Here is a 23,997-nt window from a genome sequence, read left to right as displayed (position 1 = left end):
CAGTTTCTAGAACTTTTTGACTGTGCCTCACTGAGCATGCCTATACATGCCCATATGGAAGTCCCTTAGTTCTATTTTAGCAGAAAAATAAAAGCTTCAAGGGAAGGTACGCAGGTTTCATGAGAACAGATATCCTGCTGTTCTGTGGCCACAAACCTTTCCTATTTTATACTTAACCTAGGAGAAGCAGATAAGAACAAAAACAGGCTCTAGGAGGGAAAGGAGTTGGGTTCCACAGCTTAAATTCTGCAGGATTGGCCAAACCTGTCATGTTGGCCATAGTGAGATGTGAATGGATCGAAAGAACTCCACGTTGCAGCCTTGCAAGTCTCCATGAGGACTGATTGCAAGTGAGTCACGGATACTACCATGGTTCAGTACAGTGAGCCTTGACATGGCGCACCAGATTCATGCCCGCCTGGATGTAGTAGGAAGAGACAATTTGCTAGCAAATTAGAGAGTGTTTGGTAATGGCTATCCCCAATTTGCTGGCATCAAAAACAAAACAAAGGCTGGATGGATTTTATGGGCTTCAGTCAGCTCCAGGTAGACCAAGGCATTTTTGTAGTCCAAACTGTGCAGTACTTGTTCACCTTGGTGGACATATTGCCTGAGAAAAAATGTGTGAAGTCAGCAGACTGATTAAGATTGAATTCAGACACCACACCTTAGGTAAAAGCTTCAGATGGGTGCACAAGATCAACCTATAATGATAAAATGCGGTAAGTTATTACAGCCTGAAGCATGTAAACCTTGTGTGAAGTGACCACCACCAGAAATACAACCTTCCAGATCATATATTTCGAGTCAAAGAGTGTAGTGGCTCAAAGGGAGCTTTCATCAGCTGGGGCAGAACCACGTTGAAGTCCCAAGACGCAGTGAGAGGCCTGATAGGTTTTAGATCAAGTAGGCCCTGCATAAACTGGCAAAGGTTGTATAGAGATAAGTATCTTCTAAATGCTGATGGTAGGTGCCAAATGCTCTTATGAGTTGGTCTTAAGGTCAGACTCAGATAGATGTAGAAGGAAATCAAGAACTTGAATAGAGCAAGGAAAAAGATCTAGGGTCTTATGCTCTACAAAGCAAACCTCCCACTTAGATCTAATAGGACCTTTTAATAGAATCTCTTCTTGAAGCTAAAAGAATTCAAGACAGCCTATGATAGATCACAGAACTGCATAGTAAACCTCTCAACATCCAGGTGAGCACCAGGGACCTGATGGGATGGTGCAACTGGCTCTGATCTTGAGTGATGAGATCTGGGGACATCCCCATTCTGATTAACTCCCTGACGAGTGGAAACCAGATCTGTCTTGGTCAAAAAGGAGCTACAAGTATAGTTCCTCTGGTTTTCTTTGAGCTTCAACGCAAGCTTCATAACTAGTGTAATCTGATATGGGGCAAGGATATGCTGTATGCAATCTAGGGCAAAGGCATATAAGGCTAGTTTGCTTTGCCTCTTCCTTAAGGAAACTGTGGGACCTTCCTGTTCTGAGGGCATGCAAACAGATCCACCACAGGTGTGCCCCACTGGAGGAATATCTGTTTTGCTACTCCAAACCCGCCCACCCCCCCCCCCCATACACACACACCTTAGTTCAGGAACCACTCATGGGGTAACGACGACAGACTCAAATCTGTCCACCAGGACATTCTCCATTGCCAGTCAGGTCTGTGACCCTGAGAGCCATCCCTTGAGATGGCCAAGTCCCACATCTGGACAGCCTCTTTAAACAGAAGGTAGTACATCTCTACCTGTTTGGACCAAATTACTTTAAAGCATTCCAGCTCACTCTTAGCCCTAGGAAGAGTATCTGCTAGAGCTTCTCCTGAGTAGACCAAAGACCCTAGGTACAGAGCCTCTCTACATGAGCTCCCCAGCCCAAGTTGGATGCATCCACCGTAAGGACAATTTGTATCTGAAAATTTTGGAAAGGAATGCCCCTGGCCAGACTAGAATTCTCATACTACCGGGACAGTGTGCCCTTGAGAGGCTGTGCAACTTGAATGCTGTCCCAGAGGTCCTGCAGCTACTATGAACAGAGGGAACCACACTGGCTCTCCTTATATGGAGGGAGAGATTTTTACATTTAATGCCACGAGGCCCAGTAACCTCTGCATTCTCTATGCTGTTTGCTGACTCATCTGGATCCCTTTTGCTGCAGATGGAAGGCTTTTGCCCAAGTCATGTCTAGAGAGCTCCAGTAAACTCCATTTGAGGTGATGGCCTCAGATAAGACTTGGGGTAGCTGACCATGAACTCTAGAAACTCCAACTCCCGGATGGTCGTGAGCACAGATTCCGTTGCTCCTGTCTGAGAAGTGCTCTTCACCATCCAGACAGGGCTATGCGTGCACTTGCAGGTTACATAGGTGCACTGCCACCACAGCAAGACATTTGGTGAAGACACATGGTGTGTAGTGCTCAGAATTCACATAGAAAACAATATACTACTGCAAAGGGATAAAATGTTCGATACAGGGATGGGCTAAAATGCTTTATCACAGAACAGAAGCGTTAATGCAAAGTCTGAGAAAAGTGTGATATTTCTCCTGTTTTGTTTCCTGCTGTGAGAGGCTCTGTGACCACAATGCTATGTAAACAGATACCAATGCTGCCTTTAGAATGCTTAATGCAAGGCAATGTCAGTCTTTGTAACTGCTGTGAAGCTTTTTCTTTGTTTTCAGTAATTAGAGATTTCCTGTGAACCACATGGCAATGCATACATGGCATCCCTTCGCTTTTTAAAAAAGTAATTTTTCTAATGCTGTTAAAGGAGGAAAGAGTAAAAATGTTTTCATATTTACATATTTGGGAAAAAGTAAACTGTGAATAATTGTACCGGAGGGGTTAAAGATGGCAATTTAAAAAACAAACAGATGTGCCAGGCTGGAAAAGGTGTCATAACCAATAAGAGGAGAAGACCAGTGATAGTGTTGCAAAAGAATTGTACCAGGAGAGGGACAGTTTTAAAGAGAAGAGTGAGACTCCTATTAGACAAAAGACTGGCGAGAAAACAGACACCCAAGAGCCAGCAAGTGACTGCCAGATGAAGACAAGCCTGCGTGTGAAGCCTCCCAGCATGCTGTATCCACGATTTCCCACCCTTGAACAGCAACAACTTCCTAGAGATCCTGCCTGCAGTGACAGCTTTCATGTGTCTGATTCCCCGATTCCTGCCTGACCGGACAATCAATTCAGATTCAGAGATCTCTCAGGGAAGTAACTGCCACCAATTTGTACATAGCTCAGCTTAGCACCTTAAACATTTATCATTTGTATCTATTATACTCTATTTTTTATTATAGCTCAGAAAAATAGAACCACTTTTTAATTACAATCTCTGAATCTTATTGCTATTTATATAGGAATATAACAGACAGGAAACCAGGGGGGGGGGGGGGGAAAGAGGGAAGGGTAGATGAATGCTTGGTCAGTTCTTATAAGCTGATCATTTAGACTGGTTGCAAAGGGCATACACAGGAACCTCCAGTATAGGTATACAAGACTGGGAAAAACTGAGGGATCTATCGAACCCATGCATACAACACATGGGGCTGATGCTAGGCCAAATGGTAGCACGGGATACTGGAGGTGACAGTTTCCCCACAATGAACCTGAAATTTTCTGTGATTGAGAAATCCAAGTATTCTTTAGATCAGGAGAGCATAGACTGTCCCCCTTTTTTGGGGAAGTGAATCAAGCCATCCAAGAAAACCATCTTGAACTTCTCTCTTGTTAAACTTGTTCAAGTCTAAGATGAGTCCCCTTGGTTTTTTCCCAGAATCGGGAGGTACTTTGAGTAGAATCTTCTTTTCCCTGGTGGAATGGGGAAAAGAGGAGGGCCCTAGAGGCTCTGGCCCATTACCCCCCCCCCCCCCCCAATTCCCAGGGTTTCTAGAAGGCTCCCTCCTCTTTTGCCCCCTCTGACCAAGGCCTCAGGACTATGGCAGCTCATACTCTGTTGTGGGATGTGCAGGACCTAGCATATTTCCAATGCCTCTGAATCTTTCCACCCAGTTTAACAGGCAAACATACGTTGCAAAAATTGGCAATTCTGGAAACACCGATCAGTCCAAGGTGACAGCCCTCTTTGGCTTCTCCAAAGCCTGCTGGATCTTATCCAATTCCTCCTCAATGATAGCCGATGGCAACACCCACTGGGAGACAGGAGGGGTGGCCACCTACTCTTCAGAGAATCAGGTGTGGCACCAAGACCACTGGAGGCAGTCATGAGTCCTGGGATTTTTGGGAGGAGAAGTTCTCACCACAGGACTGCTTAGGGAGGTTCTCTGCAGACACCGGATTGTCCCAAAACCCAGCATTGATGGAAACAGATGCCAATGCTTCTTTAGCTTCCCTTGATAGCCAGTACCAGAATCCAGATTGATTTATTTGTTGAGTTTTATATACCGTCATTCGGTAAAGCCATAACGGTTTACAAGGTTCAACTTGCAATACATTAACAATTATTTATTTATTTAACAGTTTTTTATACCGACCTTCATAGTAAATAACCATATCGGATCGGTTTACATTTAACATAGGGTATAACTGAAGGAACAATTCAGGTAAACAATAAATAACCATAGATAGGAATAAGTCAAAGTTACAATCAACGGGAGTCAAGAACTTGGAAGCTTAAAACAAGCTGGAAGGAAGATAGAGGCAAGTATTAATTATGAAAGATACGATAGAGAGAACGGGTTAAAGCTTGAAAGTGCTTTAACCTGGAGGTACCAGAGTCCATAGTTCATGAAAATAAATGCCAAGGCCGGATGAGAGTGGAAGCCATTAGTGATTGTCTGGAGGATCGGAGAAGGCTTGGTGGAAGAGCCACGTCTTGAGTCTTTTTCTGAAAGTTAAGAGGCAGGGTTCCAATCTGAGGTTTGCAGGGATGTTATTCCAAATAGATGGGCCTGCTATCGAAAAAGCTCTGTCTTTGGTCGTGGAGAGACGTGTGGCCTTAGTCGGAGGAAATTGTAGAGTGCCTTTGAGAACCTCTCTAGTTGGTCTGTTAGAGGAGTGGAGTTTGAATGGGATTTCCAAATCGAGTTGAAGTTGATGATGGATGGTTTTGTGAATTAGGGTGATTAATTTGTATAGGATTCTAAAATTTACTGGTAACCAATGTAGGTTACTGAGGATGGGTGAGATGTGTTCACCGCGGCTGGTGCTGGTCAGCAGTCTCGCTGCCGCATTTTGTAACATCTGCAGTGGTTTGGTGGTAGATTTGGGGAGGCCTAGGAAGAGTGCACTGCAGTAGTCTATTTTGGCGAATAGTAGCGCTTGTAGGACTGTCCTGAAGTCCTGGAAAAATAGTAATGGTTTAAGACGTTTTAGAACCTGTAGTCTGTAGAAGCAATCCTTAGAGGTTGTGTTGACCATTTTCTTTAAGTTTAGTCGATTGTCTAGTATTGCCCCAAGGTCTCTAACATGCTTACAGGTAATGTGAGAATTGTGAGGTGATGGTGGCGGAAAATTGTTTTCATTTGAGGAGATGAGGAGTAGCTCTGTCTTTGAGGCATTGAGGACCAGGTTTAAGCTGTTAAGTAGATTGGTGATGGAAAGAAGGCAGTTATTCCAATGGGTAAGAGCTTTTGAGATAGATTCTGTTATAGGGATTAGAATCTGCACGTCGTCTGCATACAGATAATGAATTAAGTTGAGATCCGATAACAGTTGGCAGAGGGGGAGAAGATAAATGTTGAAGAGGGTTGGAGATAAGGAGGATCCTTGTGGTACACCTACGGTTGAATTTGTTAGGGGAGACTCTTTGTTGTTGATTTTGACCTTAAAAGTTCTATTGCTGAGGAAGGACTTGAACCATTTTTGGGCTGATCCAGAGATGCCGATATCTGCTAGGCGATCTAGAAGGATGGAGTGGTTGACTGTATCAAATGCCGCCGAGATGTCCAACAGGACTAATAGAAAGGAATGTCCTTTGTCTAACCCCATTAGGATATGATCTGTAAGTGAGATGAGGAGGGTTTCCGTGTTGCGTGCTTTGCGGAAACCATATTGCGAAGGGAATAGGATATTATGGTCCTCTAGATATTCAGAAAGCTGGGTGTTTACCAGTTTCTCCGTAAGTTTGGCAACGAATGGGAGATTAGAAATGGGTCTGAAATTCGCCAGAACATTGGGGTCTAAATTATGTTTCTTGAGGAGGGGCTTGAGAGAAGCGTTTTTTAGACTGTCTGGGTAACTTCCTTGAGTTAGAAGGCCGTTGATGATGCTTGTCAGAGGTCCTGAGATCGTGTTCGGGATGAGAAGCAGGAGTTTCGATGGGATATTATCAGCCGGATGGCTAGAAGGTTTCTGTTTTTTTAGGAGGGATTCAATCTCTTTGGTGGCAGAAGCTCTTGAAAGGAGAAGTAAGACAGAGATAAGGGCACCAACATGGTGGAAGATAACTGCAAGGAGTCTCCTCCAGTTCTCTCCAATGCCTGTTCCTACACAAAGTGTCTTATTGAACATCAACCATAGTGCTGGCTCCAATGAATTGCAGTGCAGATGAAGCACAAGTGGGCCATGAGTGCGCAGAGGAGCTCACCAGCTTCTGTGCTCAACACTTTAATATCTTGTTTGACTCCTGAACTGCAGCAGATCTGGAATCCAACGCTGCAGTTGGGGGACCTCCTGCTTGACTTGGCATGGACAGAGCCTTAGGAGCGCTGTTCTGAAAGGAGGAATAGCAGTGCTCCTGTGAACTTTCTTCATCTTCCAGGACTTGTTCCTATGGGATCTTAGTGACATCCAGAGTCATAGCACTTAGCTGAACTGTGATCAGGACCAAGTATTTAACAGATGATATGGCAGTCTGTTATGGACATTTTGCAGCCATAAGCATACTCTCCTTGAAGCCAAATAGCTTGAGGTATTTACTTTTTTTGTTTTGTTACAAGTAGCACTGAAAAGTGCTGTTGAGGGGCTGCCAAGGTAGTGATGCAACAAAAAGCTTCAGCATGAGAACTAAGAAAAATGAAGACAAAGGGCTCACAAGGAAGCAGGAACTGCTGCGCATGCTAGGAAGTAAAACTTTACTGAGCTAGAGAGATAGGTCTGTTTGGCACCATCTGATAACATTACCCATGTGTCATGGCTAGTTTAGCCCTACTTGTCAGATATCTCTGGGAGCTGCTGAACCCATCACAAGAGAGCCCTAGCCATATAACCACCACAAATGGCAATCTGAAGTGCCAGAGCAAGGATGCTAAAGCATGCTTCAAGAGTGCTTCAATTTTCCTATCCGGAGGATCTTTACGGACTGTGCATCCTTTTACCAGGATCACTGTCTTGCAAGTCACTGCTGAGACCCAGGCATCAACTTGTGGCATCTGAAAAGGGTGCTGAATGGCATTTGGCAGCAAAGAGTGCCGCTTGCTTAAAAGCCTTACATTTGTTTTTAAGGAAACCCTACTCTAGACAACTTGAGAACTCCTTGTAAATTAGGATCCCATACTAGAGACATGCTAGCGTCCCAAGCGCCTCTTTTTACCGCGGGCCCTAATTTAAATAAACTTACTGAATCGCGTGCACAGGAGAATGGCCTGTGCGCTCGCCCGCTCTCCTGTGATTTTTACTGTATCGGCCCGTCAGGGAGGAGGGCTCCAGACTGGAGGCATATTGAGTAAAATTCACTTCTAGAAAATACAGAGTGTTTTCCCAGGCCTTGCCTCTGAAAGATGTTGGGCAACAAAAACATGAGGAACTTAATGCAGACATTCCTGCCAAAACTCATAGGCAGTGCCAGAATGAGCCTAGCACCATTATGAACAGATCCTGCAGCTCTGTGCTTGTTGCAATCTCAGACTGACCCATATTGTCAGAACTGACAATTTTGCACCTTCCCAAGAGGGAAGGCACTATTTGCCTCACAAACTGGGTAGAAAGAGCCAGAGGTATTGCTAATATGCCAGCTGCTGCATATCCCACGGCTAAGCTTGAACATAGCTCTGAGTCCCAATCAAGGGGTGGGGGGAGGAAGAGAGAAGGGGGGAGAGAAAAAAAAAAAAGCCTTCCCAAAGCTCTAGGGATCTAAACTTCAGTGGCCCAACACTGCCACCAGGGCCCTCCTCCAAACAATCTTGCTGGAGTCAAATACTTACCCAACCTCTGAACTTATGAGGCAGCAGCTCCTCAAAAAAAACCAACCCACACCCCAAAACATTTTGCTGACCCACAGAGAGAGGGGGAAAGGGAATGGGGCAGAGATCTGCAGAAGATCCTCCTGGTCTAAATGGCTCTCATCTCAACTCTACCAAGCTCCCTCTGGAGCCAGGAGTCAAAGGGCTGGAGATCTGCTAGCTTGGCCTGCAGTTTATGGAAGTTAACAACTGCCCAAAGAAATTCGACTGGGCACAAGTCAAACCTGGGGAGCCATCAATCCTACTTACCAGACCATGCTTCCATCTGAGTGCGAGTGAGACTGAGACTGTAGGGTTTGTATAGCAGCTGTACCATGGTAACTACCAGTGATGTCATAGATGAGGGTGTGTCATCTGCTAGCAGGGGGAATAAGCCCACACATCTAGACTGGTGTGGCAAGTTAAGGATTATGTTATTGATATCCACCTTTATTTTTAAAGCTGCCCCCCCCCCCCCCCCATTTGAAGAAGCTAGGACAAGATTCCTGATTTCTCATGGTTTAGTGAATATGATAAAGGCTGTAAAATCTGACCTTTGTTATGGAAGGGCCTGATCCCCACAAAACTGCAGTAAGCCAGGATATGGCATCAGAGCATGAGCGCAGGGGGCTTCTATGGATCCCCTAATCCTCCTCCAAACCAAATATCACTCTGCTATGGGCTCTCCCAGTCCTCCCACCAGCTAAGCAACAGAAAAGCAGTTATTTTTCTAGCTGCATCTTCTCTGCTGTCTTGGGTTACAACAGCCGTCCCAAACCCAAAGCAACCTGAGTTGCAGAAGACCAGACCTCTGGGATTAAACAGAGAACCTTCCCCATGGCATTCGTGCCACAGATACCAGGTGGGTCCTAAAAATGTACCTAAGACACTGCAGTGTGGAAAGTTGCATAAAATGAAACAAAGAGTCCCCTAAGGATGTGCTCCAAGAGCCTCACCTGTAGAATGGAGCAGAGTCCTCCAGGACAAGAGGAACTTGTGCAAGGTGTGCAGGCAATTCACCATCAGTACTGTGCAGAGAGGTTTGACTGAGCTCTGGCAAGCTTGAGACCACAGAATTCTGTTCAAACAAAGTCAGAATTATTCCCATGATGAAGATCCATCCCATAATTGCAACCCAACCATAATGCAAGATCTGAAGGGCTTGTTATAAAAATTTAAGACAGACCAACTTGTTCAGAGATGCAGATCTACACGAGCTTTAGAAGCCAGAAACAAAAATTTATGAATTATAGAGCACCTTTTAACTAAACAGTATCTAACATGTACAATTTAGAAAATTGTAGGAATAACTCACCAGTGGGGTGGTGATGGACTCTAAATTGACAGATTTTGCTAGTGGAGATAAAATGGAGATGGGAAGTAGGTCCAATTCATCTTCATTTCCCTCTGGAATGTCCTGGTCTTGCTCCAATGACTCTCCCAAGCCCTCGCTGCCGTCTAACATTCCCTCAAAGATCTGGTCAATGATCTGAGAGCTGTTCATCAGCTCATTCCCCTCTTTTTCCTCTGTCTCTTTGGGGCTCAGTCCATTTCGGGCATCTATAAGAACACAGAGACTCAGCTATAACATTTTTTTAAATATATTTTTATATTGTTAAAAGATTGCATACTGCAATTTGTTGTGTTTATATTCTGATTATGTTTACGGTTGTATTTTATATACACCTTGTTTTAATTATGCTTATTTTTTTAGTAATTTACAATTTAAAATATAGATAACTGCTGTGCCTTTGGAATAGCAGTTAAGTTGCTTGATTTTCAGACAAGATCAGAAGAAAAGTCTAAAATGAAATAAGTGTCAAAACCTTAACAGCATCAAATTATTCTGTACTCAGGACATCAAGTAACAAAGTCCCCCCCCCCCGAAATGGTCCCTTTAAATGTCTTCCCTGTGGTTTACCTGGTCCTTCCAGCTCTAGACATGATCCTGTATCACCTTCAGCGTAACCTGGAGAAGGAATAGTTTCTGATTCCAGGGCAAAGGTCACTTTGCGATTTGGACTGAAGCTTTTCCCAGAGCCTTGTAGCAACAAAGTGAAAATAATTTAAGGGGTGGGGGAATAAAATAAACAGTTCATTCACGTTGTGTATCATGAGATCAAGATAACAATTTGCAATCTACAAGTGAATGCAATTTCAATGAAAATAACTTTGCTATATCAGAAAGGAGCAGTCTTATCAATATCAGAAACATTAGAATAAAATATAGATGCTGTGTTGGAATAAAAGATAATAGGTATATGCTGCCTAATTTACTACCTTAAAAATGTGTTTGGAAGTGAAGGAATATGGTATAGAATAGTCATCCCAGGCCAGTGAGAGCCCAGATCAAGGAGAAAATGTCAAAGTTATCCCATGTTAAGGAAAGAATGTTGTCATGTCCCACTTAATTTAAAATTAATAAGATTTTTTGGGGAGGAAATAATGTCAACAAGGAAGCAGATCTGAGGAATGAGCTGAAATGTGTCAGTCAAATTTTTGGTTGAGATGAGTGTTTCACCCAGTAGAGTTTCAATAAGGCTTAGGCAACGAGCATACTGTGTGACCGCTATAAAGTTAACCTTTATTTGTAAAACCCAATTTATTTGCTTTATCAGAGTTAGATATTACACTATCCCCTTGCTCAACTGATTTAACCCCTACAAAACATGCTGATTTCACCAAATTTTATTCATCTTGTAGTGGGTGAAAATCAAGTTATCTAGGTTTGTCTAACTACATAGAGGACAGCAGTTAGGATCAGTTGGTCCACTCAGTTTTTCATCTACCCTGCTAAAGTTAAACATAACACTCAGCTGTATAAGCTTGACAGTCTGCATGATACTGCTCCTTATTCAAGTCTGTTGTGTCATCTACCATTCTGGGCAGATAAGCATATAAATTCCCATATTTAAACACATCTAGGTCTCCACCTTCAATCCCCCAAACTCCATGTCTTACCTAACCTTTCAACCCTGTTCTTAACACTGCCTTCTAGCTCTATCCTAAGAAAGCTTAAACCGTCACAGTACTGAAGGATGATACGTGCTGAGTGCCCTGTAAAAATAACTAGATTGTATAAGCAGCATAGGCTCCAGACATGCTCAGCTCTACTTTTTGAGCAGCCTCCTCTGAGTAAGTCATCCAAATTTGAAAGCAAAAACTCAGTTTTCACAGGCCTCGGACTTGAATTTATTGTGTGTACAACGTCACAGTATTGATCAGCTCTGCCAACTTCCATTCTCAGCAGGTGGCTAGGATCAATTTCAGAACTTTCAAAACTTTAGAGTCTTATTAGGTTGCAATATCTTTCAAAAATCCTAACTAATAAGATACAGAGGTGCATGACTTTCAAGTCCGAGGTGGTATCACATGTGAAGAGATCTGTCTTGTCTCAAAAGCCCATGGTCTACATTATCTTGTTAGTCCTTTAAGATGTACCAGAACGGACTCCCATTTTTTCTAGGACTAATATGACCACTAGCATTACAACATTTTCTATATCAATTGTACCAAAAAAAGGGGGGGGGAAGAGCATGGATAAATTAAGCCTTTTCTCTCAAGTGGTTTTTTTTCTCTCTCTATCCAATATGTAAATGGACAGAGCTAGCTACATGCAGAGTGAAGTCTAATGCACCAAGGAGCTTTGAAGTTCTTGAGAACCAAGATGGCTACCCTGTCTCCTCCATTTTTGTAAAATGAAGCAGGACATTAAACATCTTAAACTTTACAATATGGTATGTCACCTGATGTTTAGTAGATTATGGGCTAGTAACCAAAGATTATACACCCCTAGAACTGGAAAAACAGCATATACTCTTCCTAGATCTGAAATATTTGTTGCGTGCTCGAAAGTCAAAAGGAAAGCTTGCTCAGGTGGGTTGCTATAGTCTGTGCTAATAAAATACATGAAAAGTGTGGACATTTCTCAGTTTCCTTTTTTTTTTTCTTTAACTAGTAATGTGTCCTTTTCTACCCCTTACAGGACATTTTGGAATTTCTTCCCAGAGATATATTTATTTAAAAAAAAAAAAAAAAGACTGCATACAGAGAAAATGGGGTTTAACACAGCACTTATTGATGTACCTACCAAACACATTTATACACTTGAATATAGACAGTAAAATCCATTTAGGCTTTGCAGATACTGATTTCTTTCCTTATATACATACAGACTAGGAATTAGATCATCACTTTGCTTCGGGGAAGAGAATTAACAATTACATAACCTACCTTTATGACTCTCAAACTGTATAAATTGCATAAAAGTTCTGATTTATTTTTTTTTTAAATTGAGACACTTGCAGTGTGCAGAGTACTGGCAGCAGTATGGCAGAGATGTGGGTTCCCTCTAGAAGACGGTCATGTGAGAGATTGTGTTCTTTTGACTTATCAAAATACTGATAATACTGAGGGTTTTATATAAAATATTGTCACTGTTACGAGCTTACAAAATGGGATTAATACAGTTTAGCCAGTGTGTGAAATGTCACAGTCCTGATGTGAATTGATACATTGTTCGTGGGAAAAATTTATCTAGAGGTTTTGGGAAACTTTCACAAGAACATTGGCTTTTATGACAAAAATCTATTCCTATGTCAGAAGTTCTACTTAAAGATTACCTGCAGACTTTGCTCTTATGCAGTCTTAAATTACCCCCTTAAATTAAGAACATTACAACAAGAATTGAGATACTGGGTCAGACCAAAGGTCCATCAAGCCCAGTATCCTGCTTCTAAACAGTGGCCATTCCAGGTCACAAGTACCTGCCAAAATCCCAAGCTATTGTGCAGTGATTATTAGTAATTATTCCCCAAGTCTACTTGGTTAACAATTTATGGACTTCGCCAGAAGCCTATCCAAACCTTTTTTTAAACCCAGCTATGCTGCCCTAACCACATCCTCTGGCAATGCATTCAGAGCTTAATTGTGCAGGAAGTGAAAACATTTTCTCCAATTTATTTTGAATGTGCTACTTACTAACTTCATGGAGTGTCCCCTGGACTTTGTATTTTTTGAAAGAGTAAGCTGATTTGCATTTACCCATTCTATTCCACTCATGATTTTATAGACATCTGTAATATCCCCCTCAGCCCCAACCCTCTTTAGCCTTTCCATCCCCTTTATCATTTTAGTCACCCTTCTCTGTACCTTTACAGATGCAACTGTATCAGAGATGTGACAACCAGAACAGCATTCAGTATTCCAGGTGCAGCCTCACCATAGAGAAATTCAGAGGCTTTGACATTCTGTTTTATTCTCTGTTCCTTTCTTAATAATTCCTAACATCGTTTGCTTGCTTTTTTTTTTTTTAAACTACCGTTGCAGATGACCAAGGATTTTAAAGTATTGTCCACTATAGCGATCTGATTTTTCCTGGTGGTAACTCCTAACATGGAACCTGACGTGTAAATGCAGCGTGGGTTACTCTCCCCCCATGTGCATCTTCTTTGCACTTGTCTAAATTAAAAGTTTCGACTGCCATTTGAATGCCCAGTCTCAAGTTCCTCCTGCAATTTTTCACAACCTGCTTGTGATCTATCAACTCTGAATAAGTTGTGTCTACAAGTTTGATCACCTCATGCCCCTTTCCAGATCATTTATAAATATTAAAAGCACTGGCCCCAGTACAGATCCCTGAGGCACTCAGTTTACCCTTCTTCACTGAAAAAAGGAAAGTTGGTTCTTAACTGCTAATTTTCATTCCTGTACCACCACAGATCAATCCCAACTCCTGGGTTTTGCCTCCCTGCCAGCAGATAGAGACAGAGAAAGTTTCAATGACACTATACATAACCCAGTCTGCCACCTGCAATCCCTCAGTATTGACCTATACCCAAGCCAAGATGACGATAACCATCAATTTCTAAGCAAACCTCTAAGCTAACTTCCCCCCCCCCCCTCCAATGAGCCAGAAGGTGGTGAAGTTGCTCAAAAAGACAAGGAAAACTAATTTCCCAAATTTAACATAAAAGATCAGCATTGAAAAACCAACTTCACACTGTTCACAAAGCAACAGTACAAGCGGTAGGTTCCCCCACCTAGTAAATAGTCAAGTCTCTGGACTGATCTGTGCTTCTACCCAGATCAGTCCAGATTCCTGGGATGTACCTAGAGAGTTCTGCTCATAGAACACTCTCAAAGCACATGGAAGCCAGAGCAGACATCCAAGAGTTATTTCCTAGCAAAAGTGTGTAATGACTTCCCAGTAGCTGCCCAGCAAATTTCATGAGACATATTGTTGTGACTCATCCCAGGAAGTCACCTGAGAGCACATCACGTGAGCCCCTAAACTCCCTGGCAGCAAGCACCCTTTAGAAATGTAAGTCGACTTGATTGCTTCCTTCAGCCACTGCACAATTTTAGTCTTAGACTCCTTACCTACCCTTCTTTGGATCACTCCACAGTACAAAAAGAGGTGATCCAATCTACAAAGGTCATAAGTGACCTTTGGATACCTCAATAATGCACTCCTATCTAAAAGCCTAAGCACCCTTGCGTGAGGTGTGGAGAAATCCAAATCTGAGAAAGGTGGAAGCTCCAATGTCTAACCAAGATGGAACAGAGACCTCAGGCACCATGCACAGATACCCTCAAATCAGACATCTGTAGGAAGGGACCTCAACATGACAGCACCTGGAGCTCCAAAATTCACCTGGCTGAACAAATAGCCACCAAGAAAACCACTTTAAGAATATTGCCCTTAACCAGAGCTCTTCAGTAGTTCAAACATAGCCTCACACAATCCTCTAAGGACTAGATTCAAATTCCAAGATGGACAAATATTCCGTACCTGAGGACGCAAGTTCTTAGCTCCCCGAAGGAACTGTATAACATCCAGATGTGTGGATAGAGGATAACCTTGCACCTTACTCTGGGAGACAACCCAATGTTGCTACCTGAACTCTGAGTTAAAGGCCAGTCCCTGACCAGAACATTTCTGTAGAAAAAAAAAAAAAGTCAAAATATGTGACACCATAGCCTGAACAGGCTGCGGTTGCACTAACAGCAGACCAGGACCTGAAGATCCTCCAAATTCGTACATACCTCAAGGATGTATAGTTGCCTAGTCTGCAATAAAGGTGGAAATAACCGCTTTGGAATATCCCCATCATCTCACTCAGAAGCAAAACTACAAGATAGAAGTGAACTGCCTGACCTCAAAATATTGGGCCCTGGTGGAAAAGAGTCAACCGATGTCCAAACCTCAGGGGCGTATCTATGGCCAGGTTGATCAGTTCTAGGAAGTATGGTTGATGTGGTCACTCTGGAGCTACCAGGATCATGCTGTCCGGATGTTTCTCTGCCACAATCCCTTGTCCACCAGAGATCACAGAGGGAAGACAAAATCCCTCAAGTTCATGGCAGCACCAAAGCTTTGATTCCTTCTGTACCGTGTTATGTTCAGCAGCTGTAAAACTGTAATGCCTTTGTGTTCTTTGGTCAATATACTCTCATCTTCCATGAATGAGACCCATCACTGTCTCTGAAAGCTTCCATTCCCTGGGATTTAACTTTCTCCACTGAGAAAATTTGCCTGAACGTTGTTCACTCTGTCGATGAGAGATGCTACCAGTCCCCGTCCCCCCTGTCCCTTCCCTGCCATCAGCAGGGCTCAAATAGACTCGAAACAGCAGGGGAGGGGAGACCCAAGGCTCTGGAATGGCCTCCTGGCTCCTGCCATGTGCCCCCCCCCCCCCGCACCACCAGCCCAGCCAACCTTATGCTTCGATTTCCCCCCCCCCCCCCCACAGTTCCCACAGAGGCACACTCCACAGAGACAAATCCCCTTCAAACTGCAGCCCGCACTGAGCAGGCATCGGCTAAATCGCGGTTGGGTCTACAAATAGCCCCTGCCACTAAGAAACCCCACTGGTGGCATGTTCCCCACCCTGACTGAGCACCCGGCCCCCAACAACTTGGAGAATTCTGCCCTCCCTCACCAAGCCCTGCTTCCAGGCAGACCAGCTATCTAGCACAGCTCCAACGCCTGTCGCTTGCAGCCTTTTTTTTTTTTTTTTTAAGGCACAGGCTCTAACACACAGAAAAAACAAGGAAATCATAAAGAAAGGATTACTTCTCTGCTTCTGGACACCACAAGAGAGCAGATACTGGCGGCGAGAGAACCAGAACCCCCGACTTTCACCCCTCTTGACCAATAAGGGCTGAGCTAGCTCAGGGATCTCCAACCCCCTGCTCACTCTGTTCTACCCAAGGGATGGCCCATAAAGGAACCTAACACCTTGGGGAATCTTCTGTCTTCCTTTTTTTTTTTAAACTATCAAACACACTAAACTGCAAGTCTGCAGCTCTACCATCTACTGGTGAAATACTGAAGGACTGCAGGCAGCACTCTCGGATATGTAGCAGTGCCTCAAAGTTTTTAGTTCTCTGCCTCCATCTGCTGGTAGGGATACAAAACCCAATTGTCTGGACTGATCTGGGGTATGAACAGGAAATCCAGTATACTACATCCAACTCACTGTTATCCACATGTTTATTAACACATTCAAAAGTGTGGCAGGTGAGGCAACATTTCTCGTGTAAATTCACAGGTTTCTATATGTTCTGTGATTTTTTTTTTTTAAGACTAGTTTCCACGATTTTTCCCAGCAGTGATGTCAGACTCAGTCTATAGTTTCCTGATCACCCCCTGAAGCCCTTTTGTAGATCAGTTACATTGGCCACCCTCCAATCTTCAGGCACAACAATGATCCCAACAAAAGGCTGGGAATTACCAGTAACAAATCTGCAATTTCCTTTTTGAGTTATTTCAGAACACTAGGGTGTATATCATCTGGTCTAGGCAATTTGCTGCTCTTTAGTTTGTCAATCTGCCTGATTACATCTTCCTACTTCACCATGATTTGTTTTAGTTTTTGAAATCACCACTGACTAGTTTCTGGCACAGCTATCTCCCCAACATCCTCTTCAGTTAATACTGAAGCAAAGAATTAATTTAGTCAGTCTTAGATAGCTTTATCTTCCCTAAATACCCCTGTAACTCCTCAAATCATCTAATGGTACAACCAATTCCCTCACAGGCTTCCTGCTTTGGATATAAGTTGGTTTTTGTTTTTTTTAATTAGGTTTTGCCTTAAGGCCAGCTTCTTTTCAAATTGTCTTATTCCCACATTGGCTAGTTTGTTTATTAAATCTATGTGAGATTGTGCTAAAGGCCTTACTTGGATAAAGTGCACTTGAATGCACAGAAATAAGTTAAAAAAAAAAAAAGTGTGATTTTTTTTTTATTGGACTAAATATATTTTCTTCAGGTCCAAATAGAATGAAATCCACATAGGGCACATTTACTGTACCTCCCTAATCCATTAGATGTTAGAATTTTTATTTTCATGCTATTTAGTTTCAGACCTCCTGCTCAAAGCAACTGCCATCATCTATCTGCATTTCCCAGTGCAGCAGCCTCAACACAAAAAGAAAATTCAGAAGACAGAATTTCATGCTGTAGACTTTGTTCTTTATGCCTTAATCCCCCAGAACATTGTCCTCCTATGCTAGTGCTTTTCTTCAATGCTGCATAATTGTTTCTGAAATATTTCCCTCCCACTACCAATGACATATCCTGGCTCAGCCTTGTATACCTTTCTCCTCCACAGAATTGTCTTCTAGGCAGACCTCCAAAAAGGAGACACTATGTCCATTGCTCTGATGCAGGGTGAAGTCACTCTTTATGTGGTCATGAGCCAGATCCTCCACATCTGAACTCTGCAGAGGCAAAAAGACAGCAAGGCAGAGAAACTGGTCAACATCTCCCAACAGCTTACACCAGCATATTTTATTTATTTATTTCTAACTTTTCTATACCGAAGTTCAAATAACAGAGTTAATTATCACTCCGGTTTACATTGCAACCATAAAAACAGTGACAAAGTTGTCTTACATAGAACAGGGGGAGAGAAAAACTTGGATACAGCTTAAGCATGGGGAGTAACATGTCAAAACTGGTAAGAACTGATAAGAGTTGGCTTTTTGGGGTAACAAGGTATTCCGAGGGAGGGGGTAGGAATGAGGGGTTGGAAGGTGCACAGTTTGTGTGTTTCTTCATGCCATTAATAATGGAGGCAAGACTTCCCTTCAATCGCCTCTAAATACCTAGCCAAAATTAATTTAAAATTCCATGGGGAGGGTCAAACTATAATATTGCATACTGCCATACAGACCATCCTTCATTAGATTTCCAGATTAGGTCTTCTGCACCCCAGGTAGAGATGCTGTAGGGCTCACAGTCCCAGAGAGGAGAGGAGAATATCCTCTGGTGACTGGATTTAAAGCACGCTACAGGATTTCAGAAGGCACCCTGTGCACAGCCCCTTGCTTCAGGGCCATTGCTGCAAACACCAGATTAGGACCAATAAGGGAGGGAGGATCTGTTAACAGGGGAAAAAAATCTCCAAGTAGTTTTGAATGAAAGCTCATAGTTCCAACTGAGTTGAAAGAAAAAGGTGAAAGGAGGAACTACAGAGCACCCCCCAAGAATCTGTGGGAATGGGCAGAACTTGAGACCTGCCCAACAAGGCTAAGGAAGAGAGGTGGAGCTCCAGAGAAGGAAAGGAAACTGCTGCTACTATAGTAATTCCTGCTAGAGCAAGAGACCTGTTGACAGCTATCTTTAAGGAAACTTCCTCCAGCCCTTGCTGCCCAGGAAGCGGTTATTAAAGTGGGGGAAAAGGGGCTAAAATAAAACTGATTCAGCTTCTGTCAGAACATACAGTGCAGCTTAAAATGCTTAAGATTGTCAAAAACTACTCAACGGCTCTGTTGTGACTAGCTTTCACGACCGACTCCACTACTTAAATACAAATAAAAAAAAAAACAAATCTTTGCTAGTTCAGATGGTAGTTGACTTCATTATCCTTACCTACATTTTTCAGGCTTTTTAGTTTGAGAATGTTTTAGAGATTTAAAATAAAACAAAACACTAAGTGTTACTACCACCACTATAAATCAGGTCATTGTCAAGTAGCCATCACCCAGATGCATCTCATCTGAAATATGAGCACAGTACATAGAACATATACGCTAGTCACTGGACTGGAAGAGTCATATTAGGACATCAAGTGTTAATAAAATCCAGGCCATAGTGTTGGAAACAGTATGGGGCACCACAGTTAATCTAGGCTTATCAAACAAAAATCTGAATTTTAAGCAAGGGACGCAGTCAAAAAAAAAAAAAAAAAAAAAAAAAGGTACAAACATTTATTCCAAAGAACAAAAAAAAAAAAAAGTCTTTTCATCCATATGGACCAGTACAGACAAGGCTCACCTGCCAGCAGATGGAGACCCGAGATATAGGTTTACTGAAGTCACCCATGCTGAGCTCAGCCTCCAGCAGACGGCAGGCAAGCATCCCATGTTGTGGACGGAGGCCGGAATAGAGGAAATCTGTTAGAAGCTGCTTCTGATGTGCACGTGCAGTACTCCTTTCCCTCATTTGAGCTTAGTTCTGGGTCTAGTTGATCCAAAACTTCAGACATCTCCCAAAGCAAGAGACACCCCATGTTCTCCCTCCTTCGGTAAAGTAGTGCCAGAGCCAGGGGTTTCCAGCTTTGCCTCTTTTCTCTCCCTCCCCCCCTTCCTATATTCTCTCCTTTTCTACCTTGCCTTAAGCTCTCTTCCCCTTTAAAAAAAAAAAAAAAAAAGGGAGAGCAGTAGAAGTTTTTAAAAAATGAGGACAGAGCTGAGGAGTGAGGTCTGACGACAGTACACAACTGATCAGAAGTATTTCAGTGGGAAGGAGAGTGCTCAGTTTTCACTTTATTTCCTTATGATTTTTTTTTTAAGCAGCAGTAATTGTCTCCTCAGAAGAGCATGGAAGAAGCCTGCACTCTGCTCCAATTACAGCATAAAGAAACTACATGGGGAGTGCAGAGAAGCTCTGAGGTGCTTGTTAAGAGCAACAGGGACAGAAATTGCACCAACAATGCTGGTGCTTATGAAGGGGGGAGGGGGGGGAGGGGGGTACAGGGCTGCATGAAATAACTAATCCCAGTTGTCCGCTGTACCTCCTGCAGAAGTGTAGCGGACATTTTAGGACTGCGAGGGACTGGGAGTTGGAGCCTCCCTCTCTTGCTCCTGTTGAGCAGACATTCAGTGGCTTAGATCCTACTAGACCTGCAGGACCGGTTCCCTTCTCCTGCAGAGGCTTCCTCTGTAGCCTGGGCCTCCCTTTCTAAAGAATTCTTCAAGTGCTTGCAACAAGCTTTTTTTTGATGAGACCAAGTTCGGTCTAAGTTCACCCCAGGTTTTTCTTCTGCCTCACGTGTGGCAGAACAAAGCAGGAGGAGGAGGAGGAGGAAGAAATTTTACTCTGGTTCAGATTCCTTGGAAGGATTTAGAGGTAAGAGGTAGTAAGGAAGACCTACATGAAAGAATTGCCTCCATAAGGGGGAAGGGGGAAGGGGGGGGGGGGAGGAGAAGGAGGCGGCGGCTGCATGAGCTAAGGTCAGCCTCTTCCATAAGGAGAAAAAAACACCCCAAAACTTTCCTCTAATTATGCAGTCCTTGAGGACTCTAAATATAGCAGAGCAAATTGAGGAGAAAGCAGGTCCTTCCACAATAGATCCTATCAAGGTTAGTATAAGGAAACCTACAGCCTTCCCTTTTGCACCAGGCAGCTCGGGATTTAATTAATTTGGTGTGGATTTCTCCAGAAGCAAATTTTAAGGGAGGGTGAATGTTGGCCAAGTTGCTTCCCTTCATCTCCCAACAGAGAAAAGTTTATGCTCCTGGCAGGCGGTAGCCTGTTGGCTCAGTGATATAGTACAGTTCAAAATAGTACTTTCCGCCAAGGTTGCTTTGCTGAATGAACCTTGCTCATTGGGTAACAAGTATCAGAGGTTAGTTAAATTAGTATTCACAGCTGCCTGTTGCAAATCTGCACGAGACTGGAAGGATAGGGTGGTTCCCTCCATTGGGTTAGTTAAGGCCGGAAGAGAGGAGCTCTATCGCATGGACCAGATAACTGCTCATAAGAATAAACTGTTCACCTTATATCAATTGGAAAATATCTCAGCTAGCTAACGTGCAAGACTGTCACTCCCCGATCTCTATTTTGTTTTATTGTCTTCCCCATCATTTGGTATTCCCTCTAAAGCTATGGGGCGGGGGATTAAAATGAAAACCAAGAGACAGTTTCAAGCTTTTATCATGGCATATCATGGTTACATAAAACTTCTTTTTTATTAAGGTTAAGATGCTTTCGCTTACGTTGTCTCGTTCTGAGCACGATTTTCTTTATTTCAATTATTGTAATATAGTAATGGCAATGATTGTTGTCTGACTGGAGCCAGAGGCTTGGTCAATGGTTTCTAAAATTTTGAATTTGTACTCATGACTATTGTTCTGTGGTCTCAAAGATAGGAAAATTAGTTTCTTACCTGATAATTTTCGTTCCTGTAGTACCAAGGATCAGTCCAGGACACCTGGGTTGTGAATCCGCACCAGTAGATGGAGACAGACTAAAACTTGTGGGCGGGGCATATATGCCCCTGTGCCAGTCACAGCCCCTCAGTCATACGTAATGTCAAAGTAGAAAAGCCATAAGGCAACCATAGCTAACCATACAAACTTGCTATTTAAACTGAAAAAAAAAAATTCCAACACCCCTACAGGAACCAGACTCTCCAACCGGGAGAATGAATAAACAAGGGGTCAGCGCACTGAAAACAATGAGCGGACACTCCGTTACTATAGCGCAGCACTGCGGGCGGGATCCTGGACTGATCCTTGGTACTACAGGAACGAAAATTATCAGGTAAGAAACTAATTTTCCTTTCCCTGTACGTACCAGGATCAGTCCAGGACACCTGGGATGTACCAGAGCCAACTTACCAAGGGTGGGAAGCAGAGAGTCCCGCTCGGAGTACCCTCTCTCCAAAACCCCCAGCTTCAGTAGCTTGAACATCCAACCGGTAATGTTTAATGAAGGTATGCAACGACTTCCAGGTAGCCGCCCTGCAAATCTCTTGAGGCGACACCTGAGAAGATTCCACCCAAGACGCAGCGTGAGACCGCGTCGAATGAGCCCGAAGACCCACCGGCGGCGATTTTCCGCGCAGAATGTACGCGGAACCAATGGCTTCCTTGAGCCAACGGGCAATGGTTGTGCGGGACGCCGCAGTCAACACAAACAGATGATCCGTCACCCGAAACAGGTTGGTAACCTCAAGATAGCGAAGAAGGGACCTCCGCACATCTAGCTTTCTCAAGTCTCTCGTTTTCGGGTCCGAAGACTCCCCAACCGCGAAAGCGGGGAGTTCAATCGATTGATTCAAATGGAAAGCCGACACGACCTTAGGAAGGAAGGAGGGAACCGTCCGCAAGGAAACCCCGGAATCGGAGATGCGCAAGAAGGGCTCCCTACAGGACAATGCCTGTAATTCCGAAACACGATGGGCCGACGCAATCGCCACCAGGAATACAGTTTTTAACGTGAGGTCCTTGAGCGTAGAACTTTTCAGGGGCTCAAACGGCGCGGAACATAAGGCTGAGAGCACCCAGTTGAGGTTCCAAGACGGGCAAGGGAGGCGCAAAGGAGGACGGAGGTGTTTAGCCCCCCGAAGAAAACGGGAGATATCCGGGTGAAGAGCCAGAGAGACTCCCCGGACCTTACCTCGCAAACACCCAAGCGCCGCCACTTGAACCCGAAGGGAATTGCACGCTAAGCCTTTGGCGAGCCCCGCCTGGAGAAACGCCAAAATATCGGAAATAGAAGCAGAAGTGGGATCCAGACCCCGCTCCACGCACCATTCCTCAAAGACTACCCAGACCCGAACATAAGCTAGGGACGTAGACTGCTTTCTGGATCTCAGCAACGTAGCAACGACCGCATCCGAGTAGCCTTTTCTTTTCAACAGATACCTCTCAAAAGCCATGCCGCGAGACAGAAGTGATCCGCCTCCTCCAAACAGACGGGGCCCTGCCGAAGAAGCCCTGCGAACCCCTGAAGTCGAAGGGGTGCAGCCACCGACAACTGGACTAAGTCCGCAAACCAGGGACAGTGCGGCCACTCCGGCGCCACCATGATCACGTTGGACGGGTGCAATTCTATGCGCCGCAGAATCTTGCCGATCATGGGCCACGGTGGGAACACATACAGAAGCACTCCCGCTGGCCAGGGAAGCACCAACGCATCGACTCCCTCTGCGCCCCTTTCGCGACGTCGACTGTAAAATCTCGGAGCCTTTGCGTTGTGCCACGTGGCCATCAGATCCATGTGGGGCGTTACCCAAGTCTTGCAGATGAAGAGAAACGCCTCGTCCGCCAGCTCCCACTCTCCGGGATCCAGGCGGTGACGGCTGAGAAAATCCGCCTGGACGTTGTCGACTCCTGCGATGTGGGACGCAGCGAGATGGCTGAGATGCCGCTCTGCCCAGAGCATCAAGAGCCGCGCCTCCTCCGCCACTAGAGGACTTCTTGTCCCGCCCTGGCGATTGATGTGAGCCACGGTGGTAGCGTTGTCCGACAATACCCGGACCGCCTGTCCGCGTACTAGGGGTAGAAAAGCATGCAGCGCCAGAAGGACCGCTCTGGTCTCCAGCCGGTTGATAGACCACCGGGTCTGCGACTGACCACAGACCCTGAACAGACTTCCCTTGGCACACTGCCCCCCAGCCGGAAAGACTGGCATCCGTGGTCACCACCGTCCAGTCGGGCACCATAAGGGACACGCCACAGGAGAGGTGTGTGGAATCCAGCCACCAGCTCAGGCTGGATCGCGCCTTCCCCTCGAGAGGGAGAGGTAGATAGAACTCCTCTGAAACCGGTTTCCAGCGGGAAAGCAATGAGGACTGCAGCGGCCGTAGATGAGCGAACACCCAAGGGACTAACGCCAGCGTGGATGCCATAG

The 23,997-nt window shown here is 44.3% G+C and overlaps 1 protein-coding gene across 4 annotated transcripts in view; it reads right to left on the bottom strand.

Moving 5' to 3' along the window:
* The window catches only part of LOC115095285 (anillin-like), a 173,973-nt gene that overhangs the window by 77,874 nt on the left and 72,102 nt on the right, over nt 1–23,997 (bottom strand). For all 4 annotated transcript variants that reach the window (XM_029608758.1, XM_029608760.1, XM_029608757.1 and 1 more), the window contains exons 9-12: nt 17,732–17,855; nt 10,051–10,170; nt 9,445–9,689; nt 9,086–9,207 (exon numbers count right to left, since the gene is read on the bottom strand). In XM_029608758.1, the coding sequence (XP_029464618.1) occupies nt 9,086–9,207; nt 9,445–9,689; nt 10,051–10,170; nt 17,732–17,855 (611 nt within the window). The remainder of the gene's footprint in view (nt 1–9,085; nt 9,208–9,444; nt 9,690–10,050; nt 10,171–17,731; nt 17,856–23,997) is intronic.

Source organism: Rhinatrema bivittatum, chromosome 7 (assembly GCF_901001135.1).
Source record: "Rhinatrema bivittatum chromosome 7, aRhiBiv1.1, whole genome shotgun sequence".
In the NCBI taxonomy this organism is placed as follows: domain Eukaryota; kingdom Metazoa; phylum Chordata; class Amphibia; order Gymnophiona; family Rhinatrematidae; genus Rhinatrema; species Rhinatrema bivittatum.
This window is presented reverse-complemented; position numbering and strand designations above follow the sequence as displayed.